The sequence below is a fragment of the Galleria mellonella genome, unplaced genomic scaffold (assembly GCF_026898425.1).
Source record: "Galleria mellonella isolate WM207_F2 unplaced genomic scaffold, CSIRO_AGI_GalMel_v1 utg117, whole genome shotgun sequence".
Taxonomy (NCBI): domain Eukaryota; kingdom Metazoa; phylum Arthropoda; class Insecta; order Lepidoptera; family Pyralidae; genus Galleria; species Galleria mellonella.
In genome coordinates this window covers 2341821-2369101 of record NW_026441980.1, presented here as the reverse complement: position 1 = coordinate 2369101, position 27281 = coordinate 2341821, and the positions used below count along the sequence as shown (strand labels likewise).

The 27281-nt window shown below is 32.9% G+C and overlaps 1 protein-coding gene across 2 annotated transcripts in view; it reads right to left on the bottom strand.

Moving 5' to 3' along the window:
• Positions 1–7055: 7055 nt before the first annotated feature.
• Positions 7056–27281, bottom strand: part of LOC128201032 (elongation of very long chain fatty acids protein AAEL008004-like) — a 55293-nt gene continuing 35067 nt past the window's right edge. The window contains exons 1-7 of one of the 2 annotated variants that reach the window (XM_052896487.1): positions 24255–24381; positions 22964–23029; positions 12638–12828; positions 11506–11586; positions 10875–11037; positions 10055–10191; positions 7056–9411 (exon numbers count right to left, since the gene is read on the bottom strand). In XM_052896487.1, the coding sequence (XP_052752447.1) occupies positions 9193–9411; positions 10055–10191; positions 10875–11037; positions 11506–11586; positions 12638–12828; positions 22964–23009 (837 nt within the window). In that variant the 5' untranslated portion in view covers positions 23010–23029; positions 24255–24381 and the 3' untranslated portion in view covers positions 7056–9192. Of the gene's footprint in view, positions 9412–10054; positions 10192–10874; positions 11038–11505; positions 11587–12637; positions 12829–22963; positions 23030–24254; positions 24382–27281 lie in introns of those variants that run through there. The other variant, XM_052896479.1, reaches the window with a different exon arrangement.

Genomic DNA, 27281 nt, shown 5'->3' with positions numbered 1-27281 from the left:
ATTTAATAGCTTTTGAGGTGAACATCGATATCTTTTTTATTCAAGATACCCCAAGTGTAAAGTGCATGTTGCCAGTATCTATTAATAATATAAAATTTAAAAAGTTTTCCATAAAAAAAAACCGACTTCAACTGTGGAAAATACCAGTTATTTTGTTTTAAAAATGAAACCACTATATCGATTTTAATAAAATTTCATTTAAATAGTTTTTTTTATATTTTTAAAAAAGAATTAATGTATTCATAGAATCATACAACTCACACAGAAAAAATAAACAAAAAAAAACTAAATGTAAAAATGTTAGGTAATAACTAATACAAAAAACAAAACTAAAAAAAAGTCTTAATTTCAAATGAAGTCTTAATTTAAAGTTATACAGATAAGTACAAGTGTGTACACGTAAACGTGTGTGCGTGTCGCAACGTTTTGTGAGATTTGTTGAACACAGATCTCCGTGTTTAGCATGTAGCTGCACCATTTGAGGTGCCACAGCGCTATTTTTCATCATAAACGATGATGTCCCAGGTAAAGAGAGTTATAATTGATAAATAGTGTGATTATATTCTGCGCAATTACACTATATAAAAGAAAAGTATTGTACAAACACACACACAAACATAAACACGCACGTGTGCACACGCGTGTGTGTGCACTCACACACATACACACACACGCATGTACGCACACACATAAAATAATGCATATATATGTAATAGCTATGACAAACAGTTATAATAGTGAATAAATAAAAATAAACTTCCATCGCATAGTTACAGTAGTAGAATTAGCATGGCAAGGGGTTTATAGATAATTAGCTATGGGACCCCAATAATTAGCATATTCATAAAGGAGGACAGCACTGTCATTGTAACTTTCAAGTATAATTATTGTAATAACATTTGTACTATTCAACACTTTTTTAATCTAACCTTCGCCCACGGCTGCGCCCGCCTATTGTATTCGAATTTTGAAAAATGGTAAAACACTTCTATCGAAAGGCTAACTTTTAAAACTTCCTAACATAAATTACGTACAAAACTTACATAAAAAAATTTACCCCTATTTCACCACTATAAAGGTGAAATCTTCAAATGCAATGAACATATTAACTTCTATTTGAACCAATTTCTAACTTAAATTACATAAAAAACTTACATACAAATTGTCATACCCCATTGGCCCTCACCACTGTAAATGTGAAATTTTTTTTATACAACTTAGAATGGCAAACAAGCTGACGGTCCACCTGATGGAAAGTGATAACCGTCGCTTATAGACATGAGCAGTACCATGGACATAACAGAGTATACTGTTTCACCCATGATACCCCCCATGTGTTGCCATTCCTGAGGACTCAGATGTTATTCCTCTGTACCACTGGCCAATTACAATTTACTGAAATTCACGCCATATCCCACCCTTCAAACCGAAACACAGCCATGCAAACACAGCTGCTTCACGGTTGAAACACGAATGGGACAGAGGCACCCAAGCAATCGACTTTTGTACAAAGTCTCCCTCTGGTAATTAATTTTCAATGTCAATATACATATTAATTTATATTTGAACCAAAAACCTAAATCTGATGTTTCACCTGTCTAACTACCAAACTGACGAAATTCTATACAAACTGTCAAGCTCCGTTTTACTTCCTAGGGGTTGAATTTTGATAATTTCTTTTTTATTATTCATTTACGCTATATAAAAAACCTATCTGCAGAATTCCAAGATTCTAGATTCAACGACTCCACAGCCAAACAACGATATATCGTCACAGTCGTAGAATACTGATGGATCTGACAAACATTTCATATAAAGATCCGTCAGTATTCTACGACTATGACGATATGTGTTAATCAATCAGAATCCTTTCCTATTATATCGTCATAGTCGTAAAATACTGACGGATCTGACAAAGATTACATATAAAGATCCGTCAGTATTCTACGACTATGACGATATTTTTTAAAGCTTAAGTATATTTTTATTTTCCTGTCCAATAATGATAGTAGCAATTTTTTTACCTAGTACCTGGATAATTATAGTTAGTTAATAGGTAAAAATACTGACGTGTTGCTTATAGCCTACATTCTTCTACTGTTGAAAATAAACTTTCCCCATAAGGGGAGTTTTTCTAGTAATTGCCACGATTGGCAGGCGAGATGGCAACCGCAGTTAGGCTTTTAGAGATGTTTTTAAGAGGGACGTTGCTACTAATCCCTCGTCCTCCCTTAGTCGCCTCTTAAGACACCTACGGGAAAGGAAGGGGCGCCCCATTATATGTCAAGGCATAGACGGCGATTATTATTATTAATTATACCCATATAATATCTAAGTTTCTATACTTTTCGTCCTGTTGCGGAACTATGCACACTTTTTCATATTTAGGTACAGTGATAGCGCCTACTAATATAATAGCAGCAATTAATCCTACAAGAAATTTTTATGCGTGTTTTTTGATGTTATTATTATATTTTTTATTTATTCAAAGCACAAAATACATTGTATAGGATAAGTATTGGATAAACACATACGTACATCAGGGACTTGGTGGCCAGCGACTAGCTGACAACTGCAAATTAGCTTGTGAACATTAACGGTTAACTTAGTAGCCGCTGATTAGCTGATGACTTCAAAGTGCCTTATGCATGTAAAACTCAAATAATAACTCTTACCTTAAAGATAAGAATATTAGCCTATAACCACTTTTTTAGTGTTTTTAACTGTAAATCTGTAAATTGACTTTTTTGAGACCCGACGTTTTCTATCTAAACGCATAAAATCTAGCATTTATATGCTAGATTATTATTAACTACAACTACTACTCGTGTGAGGATGGCGCTCTCTAGTAACCAAAGCTTTTTAGCCATCTTTGTTTTTTTTTTTTTTATACAACTTAGAATGGCAAACAAGCTGACGGCCCACCTTATGGAAAGTGGTAACCGTCGCCTATAGACATGAGCAGTAGCATGGACATAACAGAGTATACTGTTTCACCCATGATACCCCCCATGCGTTGCCATTCCTGAGGACTCAGGTGTTATTCCTCTGTACCCAGTAAATTCACGCCATATCCCACCCTTCAAACCGAAACACAGCCATGCAAACACAGCTGCTTCACGGTTGAAACACGAATGGGACAGAGGTACCCAAGCAATCGACTTTTGTACAAAGTCTCCCTCTGGTTCAAATGAAGAGAGGCTACGCCGGAATACACACAACACCTGTGTATATCGGCCTAAAACTTAGAGACCCGGAGACCGTAGCCTCCAGAAAAGATGCCGGGGTAATAGGGTTCGCCCCAACGGCCTCACCTCACCCGCCGGAAACCATGAAGGCGGGTAAAAGAGACGATTTGGGTTGATTGATTCAAATGAAGGCGTTTATGGTTTATCAAATGACACCGTTACGTGCTCTCCAAAGCACGAAACAAATGATAATCATTTTAAATGATTCAAATGTGTTCTTTGAAAAATTAGAAGGTTCAGATCGAGATTCGGTCTTAGGATCTTTGAACCCAGCCACAGAATTATCTATATTAGTATTGTATTTAAATACTATACTAGTACTACAGCCAGGCGCTGCTCAACTGAGCCATCACCACTATAACGATCAATGATGACCGTCAAAAGACATCGAAAGTTGGTTAACCATGACATTTTCTACGACATTACACGTATCAACGATATTATAGCAAGAGTCGGTCATACTGCATTCAGTGAAGGCCTTTTCACAACTTCATTTAAAGCTTTCACAAGTTTATGCGAACTTAGGAGCGTCTGTATTATTATTGTATAATATTTAGGGTTCCGTATGCATAGAAAGCGTAACTTAAGACTAAATTTAAATTATTTATTTATTTAATTTAGATGCCACTGTCATTAGATTAGGAAAATTTCTTCATGAGATTAGAAACAGCTCAAGCATTGTGATTAGTCGTGTGGTCTCTGCATAGAATGGACCACCACTTCCTTTTCTGTGGATGTCGTAAGAGGGGACTAAGGGAACTTAAAGGTCGAAGGGAAGAAGAAAGCGGAGGGGAAGCTACCCTCTTAAAACTGTTGCCAACTCACCAGTTAAACGTGGCGACTACTGAGGACTGTCAAAAGATGTATTTAACATTTTACTGAATTATACCTATAGGCAGCTAAGAATATTTTTTATGGAAAAAAGTAAAATAATATGGGTTATAACTTTTTTCTTCATAAGAACCTTCTTCAGATCCTTGAAAAATTGCTGAATTGTTTCAGTCGTTTTCAAATTTTGCGCTGAGTAACATATTTAGCGTTTAATTTTGATTGTTCTAGATTTCCATTTAAAATATTGTCTCCTATAAAAGATTCAGTTCGTCCCTTAGATTTTGGATGACCTTTCCTGTGATGCTGCGACCTTGGATCTTTCAAGGTTATGTTATCATAAATTAAGACAAGTCCTTCTTCCTCGAGATTGCATACTATCACCTACAGCCCACATCAGTTTGTTAGTAATGTAAATAATTCATCCAACTATAAGACAATCTGGTTTAGGCGTTATGTATGAATGCCTAAACATTTAGCTGAGTGGTGACCATTTTGATCGCATGATTCCTAATTAGGTATAAGTTTTGTATTTCCTTTTTCTTTAAGCTTATAATTTTTTATGTTTTTGTTGTGACTGTTATTGACATGCGTCAAACAAATATTCTTCTTCTTTCTCTTTCTTTCTATTACCCTAATAGCACAAATGGAAAATTGATTAATTGATTGACTATTTCTGTTTATCTCTGAAATTAGAGTTAAACAGAAATAGAATTAAAGGAAATCCTTTAACGAAATATTTCTGTGATAATTTCAAATAAACTTGATTACTTTTTTATTAAATTCTTTTTAAACAGACTTCTTTTATTTCATCGTGCGTAAATAGTGGACACCCAACACCTGTGTATTGAACTCCGAAATAAATAAGATATTTTAAACGGACCCTTTAGTTGGAAGCACCACTCGAACTTATCATTGAATAATAAATATTTATATTGTGTAGTAAAAATATTGATAATGTAAAAGGCAAATACTCTCGGCCGTAAGCACCGTTTCGCGTATTCTGCATTGTGCAATCTAATATTAATACAATAGTATCAAGGCCTCGCCTATTTATGCATGAGGACTTGAAAAATTATTGGCATTGGCATGGATTTTAATCATTGCAAATTCTTACAAATACTAACAATAATTTTATTTTTTTTGTTGATGGGTGAAAATGCTATAGTAACTCCGCCTGCGCTAACGGGATACGCTGGCGGGGCACCAGTGAAGGGTGATAGATGAGAATGAAAACAGGCCAGTTAGACCATCATGGTGAATTCATCAGGAATTAACCATGATAGTTTCCAGGGGGAACCGCGTAGAGGTCGACCTGGTTGGATATATTACTAGCAATGGGATTCTTAGTCTCCATTATTAACAATCTCTTTCCCCCCTACTAACAATAATTAATTTATTATTACGAGTATAAATTATTTATTATTACATTAGGTGTCATGTCGTATAGAGAGGTCAAAGATATAGCCTGGGATAGAACTGGGTGGAAGGAAATGTATTAATAAGTTGCACCGACAAGAGGAAACTCTTAAATGAAAATAAATACAGATTATTATTAATTTATAATACTGTTATATTCCTTCGTCGTGTGATCCCGGCAGAGAATAGGCCATCTCTTTCTTTCAAGTGGGTGTCGTAAGAGGCGAAAGTAAAAGCTAAAAAAGAATAAAGGAACAAATTTCTTTGATCCATAAGAGATAGTGCAATCGCATTTTACAAGTTGGTTAAGTTTATAAGCTCCTTTGAAACATAATTTTAGTACTGTTAATTATTAAAATCTTAAACTAATAAAAGAAAGAATGAGATAACAGATATTGCTATTTTATTCAGTATCTTGCATGCAGTAACATGGGGGGTATCATGGCCGAAACAGTATACTCTGTTATGTCCATGGTACTGCTCATGTCTATAGGCGACGGTTACCACTTTCCATCAGGTGGGCCGTCAGCTTGTTTGCCATTCTAAGTTGTATAAAAAAAGTTTGCTAACAGAAACGAGATTTCCATAAGACATATATGTATATGTATATATATATATATATATATATGTATATGTATATATAATAAGTATATAAGTATATATAAGCAAGTATAACTATTACTCTGTCATGTAATTATATTTATATTAATTTTCAATTCACGATTGCAATAAGAATGTTACGGAGATCGTTACGGCCGATAATTTTGGTATATCTCAGCGCAAATCACAATTGTTTATTTTATTTTGCAGTCAAATATTTTAATTACACAAAGACTTCAAATCTAGGTCAAGTATTATTTGAGTTTAGTCAATTAATAATAGCAAATAATTAATATGTAGTATTCAAATAAAATTCAAATAAAAGAGGGTTGACGTCAGGCAGGTGGCCGGTCGTAAAACTAAAAAATCAAATCTTTTTGTAATATGGATAAAATCATATTACGCCGACCCCAAATGATTGGGATAAGGGTAGGAAGATGATGAAGATGATGATGATTCAAATAAAATTGTATTTAATAACTGCTCATCTAATTATTTCCTTATTAGCGTTTAGGTGTAAAATGCTGAGTGAATTGAATGTTTTTTTTTTTATTTGACGAGACAAGATTTATTTATTTATTTGTTACAAGTTACAATAACAGTTTATAACCAGATGGAGACTTTGTACAAAAGTCGTTTGCTTTGATACCTCTGTCCCATTCGTTTTTCAACTGTAAAGCAGTTGTGTTTGCATGGCTGTGTTTCGGTTTGAAGGGTAGGATATGGCGTGAATTTACACGGTACAGAGGAATAACACCTGAGTGATATTGGCCCGGCCAGCGGCGTGTGCATATTAATAGCCTGTCGAATAATACTTTATCCAGTTTTGTAATGTCTAATGACAAAAAAAGCTGTAAACTTTGTTTATAAGGACATTCTGTAGTAGGTAGGTATATTTAGTATCAGCATTGCACCCGTGCGAAGCCGGGGCGGGTCGCTACATTAAATTAAACGCCTCCATAATAAAATGATCCCTTTATTTCCATTCTTAACATTAAACAAGTCTTTTAGCGGATGATTCCTTAAGATTATTATATATATATATATATATATATATATATATGGACCATAAAAATAATTATGTATTTATAAAGTACATATATAAAAGCTGTTCATGCATTCAGTTATTAGTCCAATTATTTTAAAAAAAATCTATTATTAATAGTTACAATATATAATATGGCGTCAGTCACTTTGATACAGGGTTGCCACCTAAAATATACTCGCAAACTTATTTTAGGTTGGGTGGTATTTTATATTGTATTATATTTCTAATTATTATGTAACTATTAATATAATTATTATCAGAACTATTAAAGACAATGTCATTTAATAAAACTTTCTTTGGATACAATTCAAATAGTTGTTGGATAAATATTATAAAAATATATTAATTGTTCGAATATAACAAAAAAATGTTGATGTCAATCAATGAAATCATTAATAGAATCTAATATTATAAATATAATGATTTGTATTTAATAATAATGTAAATTTTAATTAAATATAGATGCATTAAAATGTATTCTTGTATATTTGACAACAATTGTACCCTACAATAGCCATATTAATAAGAGATTTACATAGTAAATCTCTTTTAAAATAGCATTGACAGATACTAATTTAATGTACGATCAATCATGCAATGATCATTTTCATCATCGCCACTGATAACAATACTCCTTGTACAGTGTCATTGCAGAGTTGCAGAATGACGTAGCGGCGAAGAGAGAAACGATGACATTGAACAGTTGACTTTATATATTGGATATACATCTTAAATTCCTACTAAGGAAACTACCAGCTCACGACTGTGCCCAATCTTGCACGAAGTAGCAGTGGCTTTACATTATGAATATAACTTCTAACTAGCATAAAAAAAAAATTTTTAGAAAATACGGAATACGTTCTAAATAAAGTAGTTGGTTTTACTATAAATTATTACGAGTTGAGGCGAAGTCTGTGATCCCACTAAGAGGAAGAAAAGGTAAAAAATATTTGCTGTTTAACATAGAAAAGAGGATAGGTAAGTTATAAGAAATTATCACAACTATTTTGTGTCAGTTAGGAGGTTATAGTGGTTACCAGTCGAATTCGCCTCTACTCCGACAATGTGCGCTGACCCTAAAACTATCTTAAATACTTATATCGTGGAATGTGCTAGCTATCTACTATTCTACAGTATACATAAACAAAATTTCTGGACGGGACGTTAAAAAAAATGTAAAAATATTAACACATGAGGCGCCTCTATTGTTTCCGAACGTATTTATACTTGTACTATGGTAATATTGTTATGAGGCGGTTACTTAACTAAATAAAGTATAATTAATTGATAAAATAATAACTTTCTGACAGGATTCCTTGGCCCTCAGCTTTTTAGGTACATTTTTCTTCAAATGCAAATAATTATTTGACATTATTAAATTGTATTAGTTACACTTTGTTTTTTTTTTATGTCGAAATGAATTTAAAACTTCCAATGGCTAAATTAAAGTGGCACATCCCTAATCAGACTTGTAACATTTTTAGGGTCCCACAAACTAATAAGTGAATGGAATCCTTTTAATATCATGTGTCTGATCTAATCTCTGATGTACATACTAAATTCATTTTGCATTTCAAAACGACTATTATGTACATATTAACTAATAATACATGATCATTAAAATAATCGTATAATTAAAAATATTTACAGCTTTAAAAAGTATCGTCATAGTCGTAGAATACTGACGGATCTTTATATGTAATCTTTGTCAGATCCGTCAGTATTCTACGACTATGACGATATATTTATTACAATGATATGATTTACAATCTATATTCTATATTAATTATAATTTGTGATGGCAACATACAGAATAAGGTACAGAAATTAAAAAAAAAAACACCATTAATCATACATTCCTATTCAGTTATAAACTTATCATAATATACATTTACTTACTATTTGAATAGTTAATCAACCAGCAACACCTTGCCGCGGTCGGAGCGGTTGCTAAACTGTAATTGAGTTTACAATAATGATATTTATCACACAAATTATGAAAACCTAGCGTCTCCCAACTTTATAAATAACTATAACGGAAATTAAGCATTAAGACTCTTTCGTTTTTCCGTTGGCGGCCGCTAATGCTTCATTCTCATTTTGTGACACCTTCTTTGTGTTTTTCACATAGTTATTGTAATAGAAGTTTCCAAACATATAGATGAAGAGAGCCGCGTTGAGGGCCAGCAGGAAATTGATGAACTTCGGATAGTTGCAGTCGCTGAACATGACGAAGAAGTTGTGGCAGAAAACAATGGCGAACTGTACCTGCGGAAGCATTATTATTACGATTTAATTGATTTTTTATGCCAATTGTGTAAAATTTAAGAGTAACAAATACAATAGGTAAGGATCTTCTTTATCATATCAGTCATTAACCGTCCACTGCGCGTGAATATGGACTCCCCCTTAAAGAAGGGCAGGCGGGTTGCCTATCCTTCGACGATTAGGACCTGTTACTCACTTACAGGAAGGGAAGGGGTGGCCCATTCTAAGTTGGAACCACTGTATATTGTAAGAGGCGATTAAAAGAATTTAATGGTCGAGGGTTGATCACCAAAACCAAATTGCAGTTAGCAATTTACCTGCCAAGCATGGTAACTACTAGCTAAACCTGTCCAATAGGGGGAGGCCTATGTTCACCAGTGGACAGTAAACGGCTGATATGGTTTGTTATAGCTATTCCATCTGTTTGCACGAAGAGCTATGCGTCTCCATTCCTTATGCCTTTAGCTAATAAGAGGAATCCCTTCCATTAGTTTTACTGAGCTCTAATAATCTAGACTTTTTGAAGCAGAATGAAGTATTCAACAAGCTGAAGCTCTTTAGCTCCTTAATTATGATATCATCATTCATCATCAGTCAATTGCTGAGACCGACTTTTTATACATTTCTGACAAAGATTACTTACCAGTTGGATAGTGGTGACGTGTTTCTTCCACCAAAGGTACTTCTGGTACTGCGGTCCCAGGCCAGAGATTAAGTAGTAAGTGTACATAATAATGTGGATAAAAGCGTTAATCACGCCCAACAGTGTTCCGTGACCACCTGAAAACATAAGGAAATAAGCGTTAAGACCACTTTGATTTTGATACTACTACTCGTGTGGGGGGTGCTTCCAAGTATTTTTTTTATACAACTTAGAATGGCAAACAAGCTGACGGCCCATCTGATGGAAAGTGGTAACTGTCGCCTATAGACATGAGCAGTACCATGGACATAACAGAGTATACTGTTTCGCCCATGATATCCCCATGCCTTGCCATTCCTGAGAACTCAGGTGTTATTCCTCTGTACCCAATAAATTCACGCCATATTCCACCCTACAAACCGAAATACAGCTATGCAAACACAGCTGCTTCACGGTTGAAACACGAATGGGACAGAGGTACTCAAGCAATCGACTTTTGTACAAAGTCTCCCTGTGGTAAAAAGTTTCTAGACTGTTTTCGTTGTATACGAAGACCTTTGACGTAGTTTATGCACTGGAAGATGGCCATTAAAGCACGAAGTTGGTGTCAGAACGCCCGGGAGAAGTGACCAAAGTAAACATTTAAAAATATTTTTTTAATAACCAGCGATTCAGCCCAGCTTCGAACGACAATAATATTTGTCAATTGCTGATAATATAACTTTCTATAGATGGAAGAATTTTTGCCTTTTCTTGCCTATTTTCTCACTGATGCCCCGCTAGCGTACGAGTATACTGACAGATAAAAAGAAATGCCCACCTGGTAAAAATTTGACTGCAATCCAAGCACAAATCGGCATTATGAAATGATGGTACAAATGCAAGAAGGAGATCTGCCTATTCTTTTTTCTTAAAACAAAGAACACGGTATCCAGAAGCTCAACGATCTTCGCCATGAAATACCACCAAACTGCTGCGGCCATCTGTAATATTAGCACAGGACAAATAAATCGTAAGTGGGAAAAATTGTTGCAAATCTGAAACTTAGCATAGTTATTTTTTAGATTATGGTAAACTCAAAGGAGTTTTTTAAGGGTTTAAAATAACAAAAAGTATTTAAAAAAATGTATTAATGCCTTGTTTTCTAATAATTTATTAAGAACTGACTATTTTAACTCAATAAACAACTAAGTTTTAGGCTTGTAGTATTTTTTTTTAATAAATACATTTATTGAAGGTACCCACCATCTATAGTATGAAGGAAAGAATTGAAAAGAACAGAGATGGCGTTGGGAGTGAGTTAAGGAAGTTGGTAAATAAAATGAATGATTTACGAGGAAAAGGGAAAGGGGAACACTGCAGTTGCGTAGGGGATACTGCATGGAAACTGCAATGGCTCGAGAGACTGGGTTTGCTTAAAGAATAAGAATACATAAGCAAAAAATAATTACTCTGTAAGCTTTCGGACTACGCGAGTAATCCACTGGTTGGCATGAGAAGCTGTAGTCATTCCACCATCCGGAGACTAAACCCTGCAATAACAAAAAAAACATAAGTATATATATATATATATACATAATAATATAAGTAATGTAAATAAATTGTCTATCTATCTATCTATATACCTTTATACATTCTACAGTTTTCTTTCAGCTTCTCAAAGGTTGACTGTAAGAGATCCCTTTATGGGATAAGTCCGCCATTGTTTATTAAATCATTTACTAGTATTTAATCTGAGTTATGTACAATAAAGATTTTTACAATACAATTACAATACAATATATATATATATATATATATATATATATATATATATATATATATATATATATATATATACTCCATTTAAAGAATAATATATAACATATATAAGTGGAGTAATAAATGATATAAAAAAAAATGAAGCATTCCTATTGCTCATCAATCTTTTTGTTTCTAATTTTACGATTAATTAATACCAAATTTCATAATACTAATATATTACCTAAGTACACGTTTTATATTACAATAAAGAATTAAATAAATAAATTTAATTAAATTTCTTTTAATTTCCATTATTGCCTAATAACCTTGAATATGTTCAAATATACAGTGCAGAGGTCTTACTCGTGAATACTATATCGGCAACCTTGACTTTTTCTATTTCAACAGGTAGTACGCATTTATTGACATATTAAGTAATACATTTTCTAAGAACTATTTGCAATTTTCTATAAATTTTATTTTTATTAGCTCGACAATAGTGGTTAGAGACTATGCTTACAGTCATGAAGTATTAAGTAAAACGGAAGTAAACTTTATATATATATATATATATATATATATGTTATGTCCATGGTACTGCTCATGTCTGTAGGCGACGGTTACCACTTTCCATTAGGTGGGCCGTCAGCTTGTTTGCCATTCTAAGTTGTATAAAAAAAAATTGGACACGGTTTTCACAGATTTGTATCCCTGAAGTTGTAGATTAAAATTTGTTATATGTTATTATTTTGATACGGCATTCAGAAGTAGAAGTGCACGTCTAATATCCACGTGGAAGAGGTAGCGGGCAATAAGCTAGTTAAAAATAATATCACTTACCTCATATACCAAGAATATACTAAACAGCACTTGTGTTATGTTATAAACCAATATAACATTTTTCAAATCGTACGGTTTCCTATCTCTCATGTACCGCGGACCGACTGAATTACAAAAGTACAGATACGTAGCCAGGATCGTGAGAAGGGGTCCAGGCCCTGACATCAGCCACCAATTTTCCGTTCTCGGATCTGCAAAAAGAAATACAAGATTACATGCAATCGATACTTAACACATTTTGCTCAACTATTCGAATGGTAAATCTACATCTACACTAATATTATAAAGAGGAAAGATTTGTATTTTTGTGTGTATGTATGTTTGTAATAAAAAAACTCAAAAACTACTTCGCCGATTTCAAAAATTCTTTCATCATTAGAAAGCTGCATTCACACTGAGTAACAAAGACTATATTTATTGCTAGAAAAGATTGGGGATCCTTACTAAAACTTTAGTAACGTAACTCAAGATGTAAAAAAAATGCCATATTTCGTCGCGTGCACTGCGGAAACTATTGGTGATAAAACAAAAGTATGTTCTACAATATTTAAGAAAATATCAATAACTACAAAAAACTTAGCGATACTATATGTCCAACTATTATCGTTATGTCACAATGACCACTTTTTAAAATGTTGTAAAAATGTCCACCCGTGCGAAGCCGGGACGGGCCACTAGTTTATTATATTTTCAACGGATCACAAAAGAAGAAAGCTCTCAATATAGTTGTCTTTTTATTATATTTGTTACCTCATAACTCCGTGAGTTCTAAACCGATTTCGCCAATTTTTTTCTATACTAATTGATTAGTCCCATATAAATTTTATCAAAATCGGTTCAGTTATTTAGTCTTTAAATCAAAATAACTGGTTATGTTTAATTTAATAGGTATTATGTATTTATGTTTATATTATATGAATATATCAAAGTATTGCTTTGATTTTCCTCGATTCAATAATACTGTAAGAGAACACCGTCTGGTGTTAATAAACATATAATTTTATTGTCCATTAAAGTTTAAATGAATAAATAAATATTCTTATATATTTTTCTGTCACCGTGTGATCCCAGTATTGAATAGGCCACCCCTTCCTTTCCCGTGTGTGTCGTCAGAGGCGACTAAGGGAGGACGAGGGATGAGCATCCCTCTTTAAACATCTCCAAAGCCTAACTGCGGCTGCCAGTCCACCTGCCAAGCGTGGCAATTACTGGCAAAACCCCCCAAAGGGAGGCTTATGTTCAGCAGTGGATAGTCAAAGGCTGGTATGATGATGATGAATTTTCTGTGATACTTAGGATAACAAATACGCTATGCTTTAACTATAAAACAGTAAAGGTCTCCAAAAAGCATGATCGCTGCTGTTCATCTCTTGCCCTCTCCTAGTCGCCTCTTTCGACACCCACGAGAAACGAAGTGGAAAAAATAATGTAATAAAAAAAAAAAGAATAAAGCATTTGCTTTATTCTTTATATTCTTTATATAAAGAATAAAGAATAAAATAAAAATATATTCTTTATATAGACAAACTATTTAGACAGTCTATAATTCTAGTACGGAAGTTAGTATGGAAAGGATTTTATTATTAAAAAAAAAACACACTAGATTAGTTTTTATTTGTTAATAATTATTCAAATAAACTAATTTATTTTAATTATAAACGCATTGTAATTATTGTGAAGGAATTTTTTTTCAATAACAGTAATAGGAACAGCGGTTTGGAAGTACGTGAAATTGCGCAGTATCATTTTAATAAAAAAAAAAAAAATTTATTACTCGATCGCGCTACGGAATTGAGTAAAATTTCGTACAATGACGGAACGTATTATGAATTAACATTATAGATATTTTTTATTCCAATCTACGTAAGCTATCGTGGGTAAGAGCTAGCAAATATATATAAATAACTAGTTACTAACTGTTTAGTAGGTATGTACGATTATGTCATTGCTAAATTTAACTTTAATTAAGGCTAAATTTAGCAACAGATCGTAATAATTTTTTATCCCACCATACAGTGGGTATAATTATAATGTACAAGTTCTATAAATAACTCGATGGTTCTAATGTTAAGAAGATTCCGGATTGGAAGTTTTTATTTATAAGTTAACTAACTATTTAACGTGATTTCGTTCGCGTAAGATTAGTTGTCTTTTTTTTATTCAACTTAGAATGGCAATGGTGTGTTTGGTCACCTCTGTCCCATTCGTGTTTCTACCGTGAAGCAGTTTTGCTTGCATGGCTGTGTTTCGGTTTGAAGTTGGCAGTGAATTAACAGGGTACAGAGAAATAACACCCGAGTCTTCAGGAATGGCAACACAAGAGGGGTATTATGAGCGAAACAGTATACTTTGTTATATCCATGGTACTGTTCATGTCTATAGGCGACGGTAACCACTTTCCATCAGGTGGTCAGGTGGACCGCCAGCTTGTTTGTCATTCAAAATTGAATAAAAAAAAAAGTTACGCCATCTTTTAAATAAAATATTTCATTTAATAAATATTCACACTTGACTTATAATTTAAAATCGTAAACGTAAACGCTTACTCTTTTAGACCAAAAACATATTGACTAAAAATATTCCTCTTTGTCAAACAAGTACAACTAACTAGTTTCTAGTTTATATATACATATAAGAGCACTTTTTGCAATAGTAAAAAAAAATTTAAATAATACCGTGGATGCGATATAGTGTTATGACAAGTTCGAGATTTGTTAAGTTGTTAGATTTTTTTTAAATGGATGATAATGGAATGGTAACCCCACTCGCGCTAACGGTATACACCGACGGGGCACCAGTGAAGGATGATAGGTGAGAATGAAGCAGGTCAGTTAGCCCATCGTCACGAATTCAACAAGAATTGTTCACGATGGTTTCCAGGGGGAACCACGTGGAGGTCGACCTAATAAGGTATATTGCTAGCAATGGGGCTGTTAAACTCCATTGCTAGCAATCCTTTTCCTCCCAGTTGTTAGATATTAATTATATAGTAATCAAACCCATAAATTGAATATATCACCATACTTTTGATTAAAAATAATATTTTACTATATTTTCATAGCATCATAATTTTAACCATTAACTGTCCACTGTTCAGGCCTCAGGGTAGATCACCAACGCGATGGACTGACCTCATCAAAACGGCCACACAGCAGTCTATTGTGGATTGCTGTCGCTCGGCAGCGAACAGAAGTAGATGGAGACATATTGCGAGGACCTCAATCGCAAAGGAGAGCCTCACCGACGATCCACTGTCATTGTGAAAACCACGACCACTCTGTCAAGAGTGTACGACTGAAGAGAGCGAGTTTAGGTCTCCATCGTATGAGGGGGGGGGGGGGGAGATTGCCAGCAGTTGGCATGCCTCGCAGGCGGATTCGCAACCACAGTTAGGTTTTGATGATATTTTAAGACGGACTTTGCTTTCTATATTTCGACCATTAAATTTCCTTAGTCGCCTCTTACGACACTCACAGGAATGAAAGGGGTGGCCCATTCTATGCTAGGACCACACGTCAATTTGAAATAACTATGTAGCTATTTATGTCGGTTTTAAACACGTTTTAAATTCAGGGATGCCCGACTAGTTTTAAACACGATAAGATCTGAGTAAAGCCTATATATTTTTTTTTTTTTTTTTTTTTTTTTTTTATAGAACTTAGAATGGCAAACAAGCTGACGGCCCACCTGATGGAAAGTGGTAACCGTCGCCTATACACATGAGCAGTACCGTGGACATAACAGAGTATACTGTTTCGCCCATGATACCCCCCATGCGTTGCCATTCCTGAGGACTTAGGTGTTATTCCTCTGTACCCAGTAAATTCACGCCATATCCCACCCTTCAAACCGAAACACAGCCATGCAAACACAACTGCTTCACGGTTGAAACACGAATGGGACAGAGGTACCCAAGCAATCGACTTTTGTACAAAGTCTCCCTCTGGTGGTATAAAATTATAATACAGTATACTTCACGATAGCTATTATTCAACAAATCAATGTAATAAAATTATTATTATGAGCACTATGCAATAACAAATAACTAACACTAGTTTATCCGAAGTTAAATCTAGGAATTATTATAATTAACTCTTAGATGCATCTTCTTCCGCGTCATAAAATACTATTTTATTTATGGTTCGCATTCCTGTATATGTAATTGATAAATGTTATTTACATTTTAGCTGAATTCGAAAAAGGTTAATTTCCTGTTTTCTCAAAGAGCTACAAATAGTGCACGACGCAGCCATGAAACGCGTTCCTGTAGTGTCCCAAAAAAGGCGGGCATTGCTGAATTAAAAACATGAGTAAATTTGACATATATATATATCATCATATCAGCTCTTAGCTGTCCAATGCTGAACATAAGCTTTGGGGGGTTTTGTTAGTAGTTGCTACGCTTGGCAGATAGATTGGTAAACGCTGTCAGATTTTAGAAATGTTTTAACACGCACGCTGCTGCCCATCCCTCGCTAAGTCGGCTCTTACCACGCAACGGGATAAACCTATAGGTTTATATATATATATATATATATATATATATATATATATATATATATATATATATATATATATATATATATATATATTATATATATATATATATATATATATATATATAATGATTCGTAAATTATGTAAATATTTATATTAGAAAGACGTAAGAAACGAGTACGCTGACTCTTGTACAAGCTAATGGTCAAATCAGAAACCATTCGCGTTTGTTGTCAACCAAGTTGCCTTATTTAGACAATATATAATATAAAATAGATTTTAACATTAGATTATGAATGAATACTACAAACTACTTAGTATTCTGCGTATGTAAGCGATATACCTACGTGACGAGATTGTGTAAATATATACCATGTACCTACACTGTTCGCCGTAGGTCTTTCAAACAGTTAGTAGTCAAAGAGACCTAATTATATATGTCTTAATATCTTAAGATTTTTCTATTTCAATATTTGAGGGCTTTATTAAACCATATCAGACGTTATTTGTTAATTTCGGAGTATAGGTCTTTTCTATAGAATGCCATAAGAAACAGTACTGATCCAAGTGCTTCCACTGACTCCCTGCAATGCATTTGAGGTCACTCTACTTAGTTTTCCTGTACTGTATTTGTCCATATAGAGTTGCCAGTTAGGAATTTTTCTTACCAATCGTTTGTCGGTTACTCTAACTACGAGACCAATGCCACTTTAGATATTACAGATACTTTTAATATACTGAATTCAAATATTTTTAATTTTCTCATTTAGTCCTCAGGAATGGCAACGCATGGGGGGTATCATGGGCGAAACAGTATACTCTGTTATGTCTATGGTACTGCTCATGTCTATAGGCGACGGTTACCGCTTTCTATCAGGTGGGCCGTCAACTTGTTTGCTATTCTAAGTTGTTTAAAAAAAAATCTTGAAATTTATTTAGATATTTACATTTTATATCTACGAAACATCCTGCCGTTAATTGGTGTATTTTGCAAAGATTGAATTTACATACATATATACATATCTGTCACGTCTATCTCCCATTAGAGTAGACAGAAACAATGAAATGCCAAATGCTTCGATTCAAACAAACCTCTTTTCGCTTCCTCTACATTTTTCATACACACACGCCAGTTATGGGTACTTTAAATTAATTTACTATTTATTTATTTATTGTTTTGCTTCGAAAATTAGCTTAAGTACCTCTGCCCCTTCGTGTTTCAACCGTAAAGCAGTTGTGTTTGCATGGCTGTGTTTCGGTTTGAAGGGTGGGATATGGCGTGAATTTACAGGGTACAGAGGAATAACAACTGAGTCCTTAGGAATGGCAACGCATGGCGGGTATCATGGGCGAAACATTGTCATTCTAAGTTGTATAAAAAAAAAAGTATAGTAAACATGTATAATAACATTACGCGGTGGTTTATAGTAAATATTTTATATGTACATATTTTCTTACGTAACATATTGTGCATAATATGATTACTATAATTATAATAACTTGATTGTTTACTATGATGCAAACAATTATATTGCAGTTAATAGTTGCATGTGTGCATACATACAGTAAGATGTATTAAAGTAGCCGAGGCGCGTGTTAATTGTCACTACGCTACTATGCGAAAGCGGTGCACATCTCTGTTGCGTAGGGTCCGGGGCAGCTCCAACGCTATCCTTAGGGTATTGGCGGACCGTCCAGACTGCCGGTATTTGAATCGTTGCAGAATGATTATTTTATCACTTTGTTACGAGGCAACTGAAAAACTGTGGTCTGGAAAGTAATAACATACAGTACACATACATCTTTCATGTGGATTACACAACACACATTCACACATACTCACGAATATTCCCACATTCATTTACTTAACTTCGTTTCTCTTAAAGGCGTATATTATTAGTGTTTTATAATTGCTTCTGTATCTATATTGTTGATTTTATTACTTTTTTCACTATTTCGATTTTATATTTCTTTTTATATGTATTAATACCCGCCCACTATGTATTTTTTATTATAACACATTTGTGATTTCTTAATCTTTGTCGGGTGCCCATGATACAGGTTCGCCTAGTGTGGGCCCCATTGTATCTTGTGTTTGTAACTTTGTGTTTTTGTCAAATAAAATAAATAAAAAAATGATTCACATGTTGGCTAACATACAAAAAAGTAGGTTATGTTAATGTTATTTATTTACAAGTGTCAAAATTTAATTTATAAATTTATATCTGGTACAAACTAATATTGTTAAAATTTTGTGGGTCCCGGTTGCCTTGATTAAAGAATTTATTTATTATTATTATTTTTTAAATTCTACAAAAAAATCACATTTCCCTTCATAAGGAGAGGAGATGGCAAACTAACGCTAGAAGCTAAACTAGAAGCACAGTCGGCCGGGTTTCAGGGCCCCAGGGAGAGATTATTGTTATAATGATTTTTGCTAGTTATTTTTTACGTTACATTTAAATACACACTGTTCTAATTGATATTATAAATTTGAAAATTGTTTGTTTAACGTATATCGTCTTAACAGCTTAATAAATCTTTATAAAATTTATTATACACGTACTGTACATGTTTTGTCGTCTTCGAATAAGCATATACCGAGAATATACTTCTATATGCCAAATTCCTTTTATATTCATTCAGTTATTTAAATATATGTGCAACAAATATTCAAGGGATAGCCAGCAGTGTCCCTCTTGAAACATCACCAAAGGCTTACCAAGTATGGTAACTATTGGCAAAACTCTCCTTATGGGGAAGGCTCCTTAATGTTCAGCAGTGGACAGCTGACGGCTGATGGAATAATTTTTTTTTATTATGATATTAATTAATCAAAGATCACAGTATAATATAGCAATTTAGTATAATATAGCATTGAACGCCAGTGAACTTTGTAATTTCAAAATATTAAAAATGTAGCAACAACTAGTTTTTTTTTTCTAAAATGTTCAAACTGGTATTAAAAAAATATACACTAAGTCATTATTAAAGATTTTTTGAACAAAAAATGACTGATCGAATAGAAAATAAATAATGAATAAACGATCAATTATTAGGAGTAAATTCCATATGGTCCCGGCGTAGAATGCACTGCCTCTTTGTTTTTTGTGGATGTCGCAAGAGGCATCTAAAGGAACTTCATGGTGGAGGGGTGGGCAACAACGTCCCTCTTAAAACATCATTAAAAGGTAGCTGCGGTTACTTACTCGTTTGCTAAGTGTGTCAAACTAATGTAAAAAAAATCCCAATGGCAAACTGCCATTAAGAACGACCTCGTTCCTTATGACAGTCTATGATGGGGACTTATGTTCAGCAGTGGACAGATAAGATATGGTAAAGGAGTAAATCCTATTTATTGCTTGTTATGATCTTTTTAATATCTGTATATATATATATATATATATATATATATAATACCTAAATACATATGTATATACCTACATTCGATCACTTTCCATAGTACACCGTATATAGGGAGAAAAAATCGATCTTATAATATATATAAAATAAAAATAAAAAAAAATAAGAATTATAGATTCAACTATGTTTTTAAGAATAACACTCTTAGATTATATAGATAGAGTGTCTCCACACAAATGTTTCGAGAAAACCGGGCCACTTTTTCATACAATTTTGCGTGATAACTACTTATTATTCAATTATAACTTCTATATTTATTTTGTCTTATAAATTCTGTATCTTTTTAATGCATAAATACACTTTCTTTTTTTAAATAATATGTCTAGATTCATTTTATGCGTAAGTATATAGAATACTGGAAAAAAAGAACGAGTCATAACAAAAACTTGAGCTATCTATATAATCCAAGATAACACTATAAGAGAATTTTAATTGGAAAAAACACGTCGATGTTGTGTACAAAAAATTAATATATTCGTGTTTACTCTCTATAGATTGAGACAGGTTTTAGCCCACCAGATAGCAGTTAGTGCATACTATGGGTTTATATCAGTCAATGCTACGCCATGGCTTAATAATTTGAAGTAAATCCACTGAAATAGAGAAAGTATTTGAAGTCCAAAATAAGAATTGTACGAGTACACTAGCGTTGTGTTATGTAACTTGGGTAATAGAGAGTCATCTGTACCAATCTTTAAAAAAAATAAACATTCTACATTGAATTTTATTGCCATGTTTATATTACATTCACAAATAAAGAAAAATATGAGGATAACTAAAAAAAAATAAACAACTACCAAATAATTAAAATCTACTTTAGTTGTGATACAACCAGTTATTTTGATCTAAAAACTAAACTACTAGAGCGATATATATATATATATATATATATATATATATATATATATATATATATATATATATATATATATATATATATATATATATATATATATATATATGAATAAATAAATAAATAAATAGATATCGTACAGAGGAATAACACCTGAGTCCTCAGGAATGGCAACGCATGGGGGGTATCATGAGCGAAACAGTATACTCTGTTATGTCCATGGTACTGTTCATACCTATAGGCGACGGTTACCATTTTTCATCAGGTGGGCCGTCAGCTTGTTTGCCATTCTAAGTTGTATAAAAAAAAGATTTGGAGAAAATTTCTATGGAACCAAAATGTATTACTTTACACTTTTAGATAATTAAAGAATTTTCCAATTCAGTTAAGATCTAACGATGTTATGTGACAACAAACATAAAAAAAAATACAATCGATTTGAACATCTTGAACCTTTCTAGAATTTGTAAAGCATTTGAGTATATTTATGTTACATTCACATACAAAGCAAAATGTGAGGATGACTAGAAAAAAGCCGGTTAAGTGCAAGTTGGACTCGCGCGACGAGGGTTCCGTACAAAACTTTATTTTGTATAAGCGTGTAATCTTATTGTGATTTGAAATTATTTAGACTACTGACATTTAAATATAATAATAAAATAATTTGTAATTATAATTATATGATTATTGTTGTGATTTTTATTATTTTTTATTGATATAGGTATGACGTAATAGTTGAATAATTTGCATGCCTACTGTTAATAGGTATACTGCAGCGCTGCCATTTGAAACCAGTGTGGCATTAACAATATATATTGGAATATATGTGCAAATAAATATTGATTCATTCAAATCCATTTGTTAAGAAACGAAAACTTATAATAATTTTAATTTAATACAAAAAAAAATCCTTTATTGTCAATATGACTTTTACTTATAAAATTTTAAACACTTAATTTAAAGCAAAATACAATTAGAAAAAGAAAGATTATTTTTTTATTAAATACAAATTTAATAATAATTAAATTAAGTAACGAGTGATGGATAGCAGCATTTCCTTTAAAACAACTCCAAAGTCTTACTGGATTTGCCAATCCACTTGCCAAGCGTGGCAACTACTGGTACAACCCCCCAAGGGAGATGGTTATTCAGCAGTGGACAGTTAAAGGCTGATATGATGACGATGATGATTATAAGTAACAAAGACAGATGTCATAACACTATTAAAAATATTTTTTTATGCAGCTCTGAATGACACACATGGTGATAGCCAATCTAATTTAAAGTGGTCACAGTCGCCTTTGAACATGACATAGTATTCTGTGAATATCACAGAATATACTATGTCTCCCATGGTATCCCTTATACATAGTCATTCCTACTATATTACTATACCTCTGTATCCTGTAATATGAAATCATTTCACATGTGCAAACTATTTTATGGAAGAAACACGTGTAGGATGTGACTTTACCTCACCTTAGGCAACTTAAGTAACTTTTTTACCTCTTTCTCTAGTAAAAACAGATTTAAATACATAAAAATGTACTCACCGCTATTGCGCTCCATGAATTTGGTGTATGAGTCCAGGATAGACATGTTGAATGTTGAATTACCACCTGTAAAAAAGAAAAATTAAATGAGTCAGATAATTTCCTAAGAAAAAAAGAAAAGGGAAAAAGTAAAATATATAATATTATATAAAATATATATATATATCACTTTATATTTTCTCGAATAATTAATTAATTTAAGAATAGCCTACGTAACTTGTTATTAAATATTATTTTATTGTTATTTTTTTAAGCAAGTTGGAATGGCAAACAAGCTGACAGCCCACTTGATAGAAAGTGGTAACCGTCGCCTATAAACATGACAGTACAATGGACATAACAAAGTATACTATTTTGCTCATGATACCTCCCATGCGTTGCTATTCCTGAGGACTCCAGTGTTATTCCTCTATACCCTGTAAATTCACTGCCATATCCCACACTTCAAACCGAAACACAGCTATGTAAACACAACTGCTTCATGGTAGAAACACGAATGGGACAGAGGTGTCCAAACAAACGACTTTTGTACAAAGTCTCCTAGTGGTAAATGTTATTATTGATATAAATATAACATAATTTTTTTTTAAATGTTAATATTTATTGCTATAATATTTATTTGATTTAATGTATAAAAATGATGCATAAACTACAGATTTATACAACATAAAGAACAGGACATGAATGAAATATTGATTTATAATTTAAAATAAATTTGACAACATGTTCAGATAAATAAATCATTTGAATTGAATTAATGCACCACCTACTTATTTTTCGGTTTTCCTAATGGATGACTAATAGCGATCCGGTATTAAGTCCGCAAAATGTACACGGAATTTCACTGTGCATTAAGGTTTAAATAAATAAACAATACTATCTCGTATCATAATAATCATAAATATCTTTTTAAAATTCTTGCTTTTTATATGTATATAACAGTGAATTTGAAAGCTTCTCATTTTTGGCATCTTAACAGTTCAGATAATAATTTGAATACAACTCCCAAAATATTGAAAATAATGACAATAGCAGTAGTAACTTTTAAAAAATAAACACATTTAAGTCTAAAACATTTATTATAAAAAAATATAAAAATACAATAAATCATTTCTATACGACAGAATCGGAATAGCAACAAAAATAACGGTCTGCCTAATGGAGAGAGAGAAAGATTACTTATAGACGATTGTCTATAACAATTTAAGTCTTTAATTGTTATGTTGGCACTATTGAATAATCGAACATAATTATACAAAAAAAAAATATGAAAATCAAAAGTGGAACTAACCTTTCAATTTATAAAACGGTATATCCGCTAAAGATGTTTGTCGATGACAAAACAAATCTTATAATGTCAACCAGAAATAGTGTCACTCCGTAGAATGCCGGCAAATTAATGTCACCATAATATTCTACACAGCAACTTATTGGTAAATATAAGGAATGGTAGCACTGTGAATACTGCCCTGTGTGATGACCAGGTACACTATGGACCTTTTTTTTCACTTAAGTATTATATTAGTTGTGTTGATAATTAATAACGTAATTACATTATTTGGAATTCGTGATATTTAATAAGGTTGAATCCATTTTATAATGCAACTTGAGCTAATTATGTATTAAGTTTAATTCTCGTTAACGTTTCGTCATAATTCAACCATGACTGTTCAAAGTCAATTAAAATCGCCGTTTATTAATAACTAGTTTTAACCGCTGACTTTGTCCGCGTGTTTGGAATATTTATTTATTTATACTTTTGCACACATTAAAATATGTCTACAGGGCGAACTTAATACCTAATGGCATTCTCTACCAGTCAATCGTTACGTTAAATGAAGAGAGTAAATGGCTGTGCATTGGTTTAACAAAAACAATTTGTAATTTAAATATTTTGTGAGATAACAACATTAATATATTTTAAGATATAGTCACCAGGACCCATAGTTTAAAGAATTTAAAGTTTATCAGAAATACAGTGATAAACTTTAAATTCTTCTTGGTAATCATTATAAATGCAAAGTTGCCCAGTTTGTCGTCCTATGAAGTACTTCTATAATTGAAGTGCCGAGTAAGTTGTGTAAATATTAGTCAAGATATTGTTAACGGATGAATAAGACAGACACGTCATTAGATCAACAGGAAATAGTGGTTTCCACTGCTACTAGTAGATTGTAAACGAAATAAAAATAGTTTAGGGCCATTGTCTATAACAGTGGATAGTTAACGTCTGATATGATAATTCTTACTGTACTTATACAATAGTATTGGTATATTTATTAATTATTTCAAATTACTCAGCGGGCTATAGTAAGGGATATGCTCGGAGTTTCTTTGCGTGATATAATCTGAAACAAGGAAGCAAAAGAACCAAAGTAATTGTCATAGACCGAACGATAAGCAAGCTGAAATGGCAATGCACTGGTCACATAGCTCTAAGAACCGACAAAAGTAAAGAAGGAAGGTTCTTGAGTGTCGAGCCCGTACGGGCAAAGGCAGTGTAGGACGGGTTGTCCTACACTGCCTTTGCCCGTACTAGATGGATTTATCCTACTAGATGGAGGGACGGCCTTAAATACATTGCAGAGAGTCATTGAATGCAGGTGGCTCAGGACCGATCCTTATGGCAGTCTATGGGAGAAGCCTATGTCCAGCAGTGAACTGATAATAGCCGGAATATTAATGAAGATGATATTAACTGTCTTGCTTATTTTCTATATTGTACAATGCAAATAAAGTATACTCATTCATTTATTCATTTTTTATGCTACTTAAATTGGCAAACAAGCCAACGCCTATCTAATGAAAAGTGGAAACTATCGCCTATAAAGGTGAGCAACGTCCTCCTGGGTATCTATTCCTGAAGGCTATGATGTCATGCCTCCATACACTGTGAATTCATTACTATCTCTCATTCATCACAGCACAACTATCTTAGTACAGCTGCTTTACGGTAGACATTCCCTCAGATGTATCCATGCAGACGATTTTTGTATAATGTATCCCACTGATTCTGGGTTATGATGATGAAGTAAGAAATATCAAAAATGTACGTATAACCCAACCAGTAATAATGACGAGAACTGATTTTTAATGATAGGAACCCTACTGCACCATTACTACCCCATAAATTGTAATTCCAAGCAATTTCCCCTGGTCACTTGCGTGATTATTTTTTTATACCATAGAGATTGAAACAAGTATACAGTTCGTCTGATGGTAAACTGTTACTGTAGCCTATGAACCTCTGTAAAATTAGGGGTGTCACATGAGCGTTGCCGACTTTGGAGAAATCTTAATATACCCTTTTTGACGAACCCCATACTGTAGTCTCTAGGGAAAATCTTGGCAGAGCTCATTCCATAGCCTGAACTTTTACGGGGGATAATTCCTTTGAAACCACTAAGGATAAGGGTCAACTAACATGACTTCTCTCACCTATAATCTTTCGATTTCCTATGGATAGTCCATAGGAAACTAATGGAATATCCATCCATATAAATGATTGAACATTAAATTTTTAATTGTTAAAAAAAATAAGGATTAGATAGTACTCGTATGTATACAATTCGTTCTTGGCCGGTTTCAACTTTATTTTTTTATATATAGAACTAACAAAGTAAACACTGATTGTGTCGGAAATAGATATAACAATAAGCAATATTCTCACGGTTAGCATAATTTTTCCACGAAAAGGCCCACTAATTTAATCTAGACCAGTTTGTTATTTCTAGTACTTTAAAGTGTAATATTGATTAACAGATACTATGACTTTAAAGACGTGGGCTATATTAACACTTACAAACAAACGATGAAGAAAGACTACTGGGATTCCATTGTTGGAAAGGTTTTGCTATATAATTACACTGAGAAATATTGAGTGAGAAAAAGTGCATTGTCAAATTATGAAGCATATGCTACAGTTTGTTAGTAAAATAGATTTAGAGATAATAAACCAAATACAAATTCAAATTATCTTCATATTTGAATAAACTTGTTTACAAGCACTTTCAAATAATAATTTTTAAATCTACTGCAGAGTTCAGAAAGTTGTTATCTGTTGAGAAGAGCCCGCAAGAAACTCAGCAGTTATTTTTTTAAATCTCTGTTAATATATATATATATATACATATATATATATATATATATGTATATATATATATATATATATTATAAGTACACATATATTTATTTAAGTGACGACTGTGTCTAAAATTACATGATCATTAAAAATCCCGTGCATGATCGACTAAAACCATGGACGCTTGTCTTTTTAAGACCAAGACCAAGTGCATGATAATCCTTTAGACTGGATCTA